At 35.9% G+C, this 8,833-nt stretch overlaps 1 protein-coding gene across 1 annotated transcript; it reads right to left on the reverse strand.

Moving 5' to 3' along the window:
• Nucleotides 1–3,072: 3,072 nt before the first annotated feature.
• Nucleotides 3,073–5,149, reverse strand: LOC104593525 (RmlC-type cupin). Its single transcript, XM_010253417.3, has 3 exons — nt 4,572–5,149; nt 4,024–4,148; nt 3,073–3,385 (listed from the first exon to the last, which is right to left on the reverse strand). The coding sequence occupies exons 1-3, from the start codon at nt 4,957–4,959 to the stop codon at nt 3,179–3,181; spliced, it is 720 nt and encodes a 239-aa protein (XP_010251719.1). The 5' UTR covers nt 4,960–5,149; the 3' UTR covers nt 3,073–3,178.
• Between the last annotated feature and the right edge of the window lie 3,684 nt (nt 5,150–8,833).

Consider the following 8,833-nt stretch of genomic DNA (forward strand, 5'->3'; position numbering starts at 1 on the left):
CTCTTTTTGTGCCAAACCAACTCCAACTGCTCCTATATTTGGATGCCCTCATAGATCTTCATAACCTTTCAACACACCGAATCTGATCTGATGCAGATGGGTTCCAGAAAATATATATTATAATAGGGTAAATTGCTGAAATCTCCCATGAAGTTTCTGACCATTGTTGAAATCTCCTCTCAACTTTCTGACATAGTTGCAAGTAGACCCCTTTTGTTAAAATCCTCTAATAAGAGGCACAGAAATGTCCAAAATACCCATACAGTTATTACTGAGGCTGATTTCTACAGAAAAAACAATACAAACTTTATTAACAACAAAAAAGAGAGTTTAAAGTTGTAGATGTGATTGATATCAAGGGAAAAATTGAAAAATAAACCAATTTTGGAAAATAGATTGGAGAGGCATGGGGTAGTGGTTGATATGAAGAAATAATTTGGAAAATAAACATTTTGGTCAAAAGCAACTGCATGGGTATTTTGGGCATTTTTGTGCCTTTTGTTAGAGGATTCTAACAGAAGGGGTTTACTTGCAACTGTTTTAGAAAGTTCAGGGGAGGTTTCAGCAATTTACCCTTTATAATAAAAAAAAAAAGAGAAAAGCAAGTATACATGTCATATATGAATAAGTATTAACCAAGTCTAGAAAGAATAAGATAAAAACATTACCACAAGAAAGGACTATGCATGTCAGCAATTGAACTTCTAGGTAGAATCTTACAGCCTAGAAGTCGTGTCTCTTTCGGGTGATATGATGATATCTTCTTTCTATTGTATTTCTTTTTCTTTTAAATGAAAAAATTCTCTCTATTCTTCAAAAAGAAAACAAAGAATTTCCAAACTCAATTTCTCTTGATCCAACCATTGAATTGAGCTGAAATTGGATATATTCGAATTTAAGGAGCATTAGAGGAGCCTTTAAAATCTCAGGCTCATCATCAAGGGAAGGCTTTCATCAAGAAAACTTTGATTGCTCACATTTATGGACTGTCAACAGTGATCAATGGTCAAAATCAAAGTTTAACCACATGGATCCCACATGATCAGTTGCCCAAGTGCCTATTATTGGTTTAGGGCCTCTTTAGACATTATTGAGCATAGTTGTCAAGGCAACGCCTAGGCGACTAGGCAGTTTTTCATGGTCGCCTCGCCCAAACGCCCCAGGTTTTGCATACTAGGCGCCCACCTAGAGAATTAAGCTGGCGCCTAGGTGTCTTCATACATACATATATAAAACCATTTTTTTTAATTTATTGTTTTGATATTTTATTGGTTGTTGTCTTCTTTTAAAATAAATCTGCTACATGGTATCATTTTAATATTAAGACAAGTATACAACTAATCTAATCTCCATTTCTTTGTTCGATTGGAGAGGGAGGAGAACCGACCACTTCAAGCTCAAGCCCCAGCCCAACTCCATCGCACCTCAGCTCCGGCAGCGGTAGGTAAGTTCTTCAAGCTCAACCAAACACTTCTTCTTCTTTCTTCTTTTCCTCAAAAAAACAGTCCGTCGGTCCTCCCTTTCTGTAGTCTGCACTCTTCTTTCTCTTTTCCAAATTTCAGCCAAAAAAACAGGGGCTCCGCCAGTCCTCCCTTTCTTTTTTTTTTGAAAAAACAGGGGCTCCACCCCTATACTCCTCAGTCCTCCCTTTTCCAAATTTCCATCACCTAGGTGTCCCATGGTCGCCTAGCCTCGCCTAGTCGCCTTGACAACTATGTTATTGAGTCATACTGTTATAGTTGTGTTTTCAATTGAGGGTAAACGGGGTCAGTATTGTCTTTTTAATTTATTACCTAAAGGCATTTAGGGTACAAATTTTTTGTGACAAAGTTTTGAAGTTCTTTAATTCTTCTCCATAGCTGACTGCTGTAAGTTGTTTTTATGTTGTTACATATTCTTCCATTCACTTTTGGTGAGTAATTTTATTCATTTTAAAGGAACTTTTGATGCATTGCCATTACCATCTCAGAGGTCCACCTAGAACTATAAATTCCAGAATTTTCGAGTTTTTTTTTTCACAAAGCAGAATTTCTGTCCTTTTATGCATGGAATACTCAAAAACCTATCAAACTTGGTCAGTCAAACCTCTACAACTATCAGTTCCAAACCTCATACAGAATTTTATTAATAATTTTACCCTACAGTTAGTTTCGAATTTTTATTTTTCCTCCCCTTCCCCCTCTCCAACTAAGAGCTCATATTTCTTAGCAATTCAACTTAGAACCTTTTCAAATCCTCTTAACCCTTTCCTTTTCTCCTAAAATCATACATTAAACCTTCCTACCTAGTTGTTACCTGATAAGCTTACCCATTTTTTATTGGAAATGGTAACTTTCATTAAGGATATCAAAGAGTGTTGACCCCAAAATAACTTAAAGAGTTACAGTACAGCCCAAAAAAAGTTTTTCCTGAATGTCCCCTGTTTTGCCAAGCTATCTGCCACAGAGTTTGCTGATCTCCTTACCTATCTGAATGTTACTCGAACTTCCCTTGCCAAGCAGATTATTTCCCTTATTTGCTGTCTAAACTTCCATACACCCAACTTCTTTGTTTGCAGCCACTCTATTAGCAAATTAGAGTCCCCTTCCACCTCCAAGTTCTGAAATTCCCATTGCTTGGCTAATCTCAGGCCTTGTAGGAGAGCCAAAATTACCCTTGGGTCATTAAGATTCTATATAAGAAAGGTATCTACTGAAGAAACATAAACACATGCATTAGAGAATGATAGGCCATCAAAGCTATCAACAGTCGCAATTCCTAAACCCCAAAAAGGCTATGAGAAGCCTTCAAAAGCAAATCACCACCCTTTCTATTGGCTTTAGAAGTTGGTAATCTCCTAGGCCAATCCATCAAAATGGTGTAAATTCTCATCCAAAAATCTCACCATATAGAGTATCCAAATAATTAATGGAGAAGTTATTTTCTAAATACAACAAACATGTAATGGTATGCAGCGAAGAATTACCTGAGAAGCTTACATGCAGGAAGTGACTTCTCTTTCAGATTATCCTTGGGGTGGCAACTATGACTTATGTACGGACACCTGAACATCACTTATCCCCATAAAAGCAATTTTATGGTGCAAGAACCATGGATTATTTTTGAACTGAAAATTGATTCTGTAGAGATTCAGAACACTCAATCAGGTGTACAGAATGCTTAAATTACAAAGTAAACTTTAAAGATCGTTCCAGACATTAAAATCTGTGGTAGAGCTATTATAAGTTAATATACTGTCTTGGCACCCCAAAAAGAATGTTGTCCGTACTGGATCCACATTTACTAAAGCATGAGCAGTTCCACTTGGGCTAGCAGCTATGGCTAGCTCTTTCGCACTGATTGTGACTTCTGCATAGCCTTTACCCACTATATCATTGTTTTCCAACTGCAGAGAATGAGAATAGGATTTAATACAAGAAAACATCAAAATTCTTGCTTCATATATAAGGCATTTTGCAACCATAAAGCATTAAAGTAGTGCATTATTTTTTTCCTTTGCTTTTTAACACTTCTCTGCATCTAAATGCCTCAAGTACATATCTGGAAAAGAACCATTTTGCCCTACAATTTAAAGGAGCCCAGCAAGAAGGATAAATCTATAATCATATATACCAGACACATTTGACCAACTGGTGGTGGCTCAGTTTGTGGGATCTCTGGCTGTTTATAGTGGAGATTCGGGATCAAATACTGCTGCCACCATGGTTTTTTATATTTTATTTTTTGTGGGGGGTGGGGGGGAGGTTAGGGGTATGGAAATGGGCTACCACCCATGTGTCATGCAGAGTTGAGATATGATGGAAGAAACATTTAACACAAGTTGATTCATTTCAGTCTCTCACTTAATCTTCTAAAAACATCTACTGTAGTTCCAAATAACAAATATTTTTTTTTCGAAAATCAGTTCCCAATGGGTTCATCACTAAGAATTGTTTTGTAGCTGCTGATATGTGCTCTAGTTAAAACATTTTTAATCTGCAATGCATATTTTCCTTTTTCTTGTATGAAGAAATCTATGAATACCCGAAATTTTGTTTTAGCTCCCCAAATAATAAATGTCTCATTGCAGGAATGGTGTCTGTGATTTCCCCTAACGCCACCAGGCCGGATTTCACCCACATGCACTGAAGCGCAGGTTATTGCTCCCCCTGTAAGGAAAAAGCCCAATGCTGTAAATGTCTGAAACTCATGCAGAAAGGGGTGAGGAAGACTGTAAACGATGTACAGCGTGCAATCATGTCTTTTCCATGATATGCCAGAAACAGAATCAAATGAGGATTAGACGCCAGATAATTCCTTCTCAAACAATCAAGAAAGCCATAACTTTCCAATAAATCAAATTTGATCAGAAAAATAAGTAAACCAGAAACAGAGAGCAAACAACATAATATTTATGCAAATATGCACGCCAAACAAGGGAAATTGAAAACAAGAACCAAGATGCAGCATACGAAAAATCAAGACCCACCAAAAGATTTCAATCAAATCAGCAGAATGAACCATGACCCAGCAAAAAAGGAGTAAAATCCACATCCAAAAATAACTAAAAAGAAGAAAATTGAGAACCATACCTGAAATTCCAGCTTCATTAGCAGCAGTCACAGGGTTGAGCAACCATCCCCTTCTATCTCTGGAGATCGGAGAAGGGAAGCCAGAGCTAAACCTCACCAGGTTTGCTTTCCCGTCATCCTCTCTTCTCCATTTCTGGTTCTCTTGATACTGGTCCTGTTGATGAAAGGAGAAATACTGGAGGTGTTGCAGTCTGAGAAACACCCATGTCAATAGAATAAATACAGAAAGAAGGAAGGGGAAGGCATGTGGCCTTTTCAAGAAGTAGATGAGAGAGGAAAGAGAGAGAAAGTGAGTCTGTAATGGGTTTTCGGATGATGGATTGTTGGAGTAGGAGCTTCTCTCGGATGATGGATTGTTGGAGTAGGAACTTCTCCTAGGGTTTGCCATCAAAACAATAGCATTACTGCATTAGTATTCTCTCATTTTCTGTTTGATTTGTCACTCTGTGCCTGTTCCAGGGTTTGTTGAAAATTTCCGTCAATTCTTGCTTTTTTCATTTTCTGCTTTGGTTTGAAAGCAGAAAGAAAAGGAAAAGTAGCGAAACGTATGTTCCTCACAGAATGAGATTATTTTAGGCCATGTTTGGCATTAATGCCGTTTTTTGAGAAAAAGGGTGCCTATCACAAAAAATGGTGCTTCAAACAATACCCTTTGTTTGGTACCATTTTTCTATAAAAACTTTGCCCTAAACTATATCTTGAAAATTGGGAAAGTATGATTTAGAGCAACACCAAATTCAATATTTTCTGGAAAAAGTGCATTAATGATGTGGCATTATCTTGAATGTTGAAATTATTGCTGTTGGCACTGGTATCAAACAAAACCAATGTCGTTTTCTCAAAAAACGCCTATGTGGCAACACCAGTTCCAAACAAAAATAAGCATCATTTTTCTTAGAAAACAATGCAATATTCCTAGCTAGGGGTGAGCATTATTCGATTAAAATCGAAATACCGAACTAAAAATTTTGATTTCGGTTTTCAGATTTAGAAATTTGGTTAGCCGAAAAAACTGAATTAACTAAATTTTATTATATAATATACAATATATATAGCATTTCATATATAATATGCTATATATTTATATATTAATATATTATATATAATGTATAATAATGAAATTCAATTTCATAACATATATTATAATATATGTATTATAGGTTATAATATATAATATTATATATATATATTAATTAAATTCGTTTTTAACCGAAAATCGAACCGAAAATTTTAGTTTGGTTATTTTGGTTTTATTGTAATTCGGTTTCGGTTTCGGTTTTCATTTTTTATTTCGGTTTATTTGTTTCAGTTTTTAACCGAATAAACTGAATGCTCATCCCTATTCCCAGCACCGATGCCAAACACCTACTTAGAGTTTGGCCCGCATGTTGGCTAAACTGCATGCTAAAAATCCATTGAACCGGACCGTTTTGATCCTATCCTATACATGTGATATATTTTTTTGGTAAAAGAGGTATGAGCCTAGATCATATCTTCTCCTCACATTACACTTCTCTCAAAGAGGCACTCATACTTTGGGTGACCATGGGTCAATTCAGTCTCAATGTAGAACTTGGAACCTACCCTATTATAGGTTTTTGAACTTGTAACCTACCCTAGTGTCAAGATAATTATATTGGATTAGTTCTGATCTTGGCAGTTTTTCGGGGTCTACCTAGAAAACTTTGTTCCTTTGTTTTGGTAAATAAGAAAACTTGTTCCTTAAAAACTTAAATTTCAATAATAATAATAATAATAATAATAATAATAATAATAAAAGACTTAAATATTCCCAAGTTTTTCTTAAATTGATTTAAACATACCGTAAGGTTTTCAAATGAACTAAAAACAAACCTTATTGGGTGGTCCTGTTAACAAAAAATGTCATATGACCCATCTGAAATTTTAAAAATCCTATTTTTCCCTTTGAATTGCTTCTTCAATTTCCAATTTTGGAGTTCGGATCTGCTCCTTACAACACCTCCCAGCCACAAATCAAGAACATCTCCTGTACTTTGTATTATTATTATTATTCATAGAAAATCCCAATTCTCAATTTTGTATTCTTGGAGAAAAATGTGCAAAAGAGAATTTGAGAGTCCTGGGCTTGAGCAATGCACAAAATGCATAGTTGTGCTTGAAGGAGTGTCTTAGTACAAATTGGGTCATCATTTTCCAAATTTGTGATCAAATATTGGTGCCAAAGTAATACTCCATGACCGAACTCACTCACGTTCATGAAAACTATCCCAAGTTAAAAGTGAGGTTTCAGAGGGAACTTTAACCAATGAAGAGCACTGTTCTGGATAAACAGACCTTACAGCAAGTCTTACAAATAGCTACCTAGCAAGAGGACTATGCCCAAGCAACAAAAATAAGAGATAGCCTTCAGCTTCTCCATGAGGATAGAAGGGCTTCAGTTCTAGCGGCAAAATGCATGGTTCTACAATTTCTTCAAAATTGAAGTTCTGGGTACAATTCAATCCTTCGGGAAAACATGTTTGCTGTGTGCACCCTTGTGTGGTTGGAATATTTGGTTATTATCTTGTCGTGGGAAGCTGTGAATTTGTGTGAACAGAAATATGAACTCCCACTTCAGATGGAGCTGAAAAATGTTTAGGTTCATGTTGGTTTAGATGATGTTGGGCAAGTGATATGAATGATGAAAGCGGTTAAGTAGCAATTAGGGGGAAGGGAAACGGTTTGCTTTTGAGCTCTTTTCTTTGTTTCATGTTTTGACTATGCTTGGTTTTCATTACCTACATTCTAAGCTCTCTTCTGTAGCTCAATGTTTAATTATCTATTTAAAATTTACATTTATATGCAAGCAAATTCCTGTTGTCTCTTTAGGGGGATTGGATGGAGTTCAAAGTGGGGTTTTGATTTCTCTCTAGGATCATCCGTTTCATTGAAAAACTGAAACATAAAAAAGGGCAATACAGTCTTTCAATTAATTCAGTAAAATCTAACCCTCACAAGGTATGTTTAAGTCCATTCAAAAATCTCAGGGTGTTATTATTATTATATAGTTCAAAACTTATCATTATAATTTAAATTTTGGAAATATTATCATTTATATTATTTATTATACACATTTAAATATTAAATTGAAGAAAATTGATCAAATCACTTAAAATGACTCAATTGTCAAGTGAGACCATGGCCTTTGTTACCATAAGTATCGGTTTCAAATCTTCACATCTTCAAAGTTTTTTGTGATTTATTTCAAGGAAAGTTTGGTTATAAGGCTGGTTCTTCGAGTTAGTTTGGGTAAGGTAAACCCCTAGACCTTGGAATCGGCCTGGTGGGGGTTGGTTCTAGAATTTAGAACCAAACCTTACTTGATCACAAATTAGTTAGGGTCAGTCAGTTCAAGGTCCATTCAAGGTTAGTTCTATTTGGTTCCAAGTAGAACCTACCCACTTACTCAATCCTACTTACACCTACAGCCCAACACATTGAAGCTATGCATTGCAACATCTCCCCATGAATGATAGCATATACAAGTATGAGAGGCATTCTTGATGTGCATCTATGATGTGCTATGTGATTGGTGTCAGTAGATCCGGTCTCTGATGTGATTCATGATATATTTTGAGTCATATATTGCCACAAATTTCTTGGCTTGCACTTAGATTTTATATGTTCAGGCTTAGAAATTTGTGGGTCTGGGTCCAAAACTTTAAGCCCACACAGAAATATCATGTGTTAATAAAGGGTCATTTACTAAGACATTGCGTATAGTTTCACCTATTTACCTTTTGCCACTTTTCTTCTTAGGCTTTGTTCACTATTCGGTAAGTTACTTACCTAGGTAAATGCAGTTACCTGGGAAACACTTACCCAGGTAAGTGCATTTACCTATGTTCTTTTATTTCTCATGTAAATAAGGCAATGACCATTTTAGCCATAAAAATGTATTATTAAAAGGGGCATTTTTGTCCCGTTCAAGTGTTGGCAACTTTCCCCCTAGGTGGGAAAGTTATTTACCCACCTAGGAGATGTGTATAATACCTAGGAAATAAACTTTCCTTGGTCCCACATAAATCTGAAAAAAGAACATGGGATTCTTGGTCAATGGGAACCAAAATCTCATTGACCAACTTTTCCCCCTCTCAAAATCCGAAAAAAGAACACCCCCTTATAAATTAATTTCCTATGGGAAAAACCTATGATGATAGAAAGACATGATACCATAAGAGCTTTGACCACTCCAAACCCCTTGTAAATTTTGATAAATACCACCTGATTAGTTACCACTT

The sequence above is a fragment of the Nelumbo nucifera genome, chromosome 7 (genome assembly GCF_055504915.1).
Source record: "Nelumbo nucifera cultivar China Antique chromosome 7, China Antique-T2T, whole genome shotgun sequence".
Taxonomy (NCBI): domain Eukaryota; kingdom Viridiplantae; phylum Streptophyta; class Magnoliopsida; order Proteales; family Nelumbonaceae; genus Nelumbo; species Nelumbo nucifera.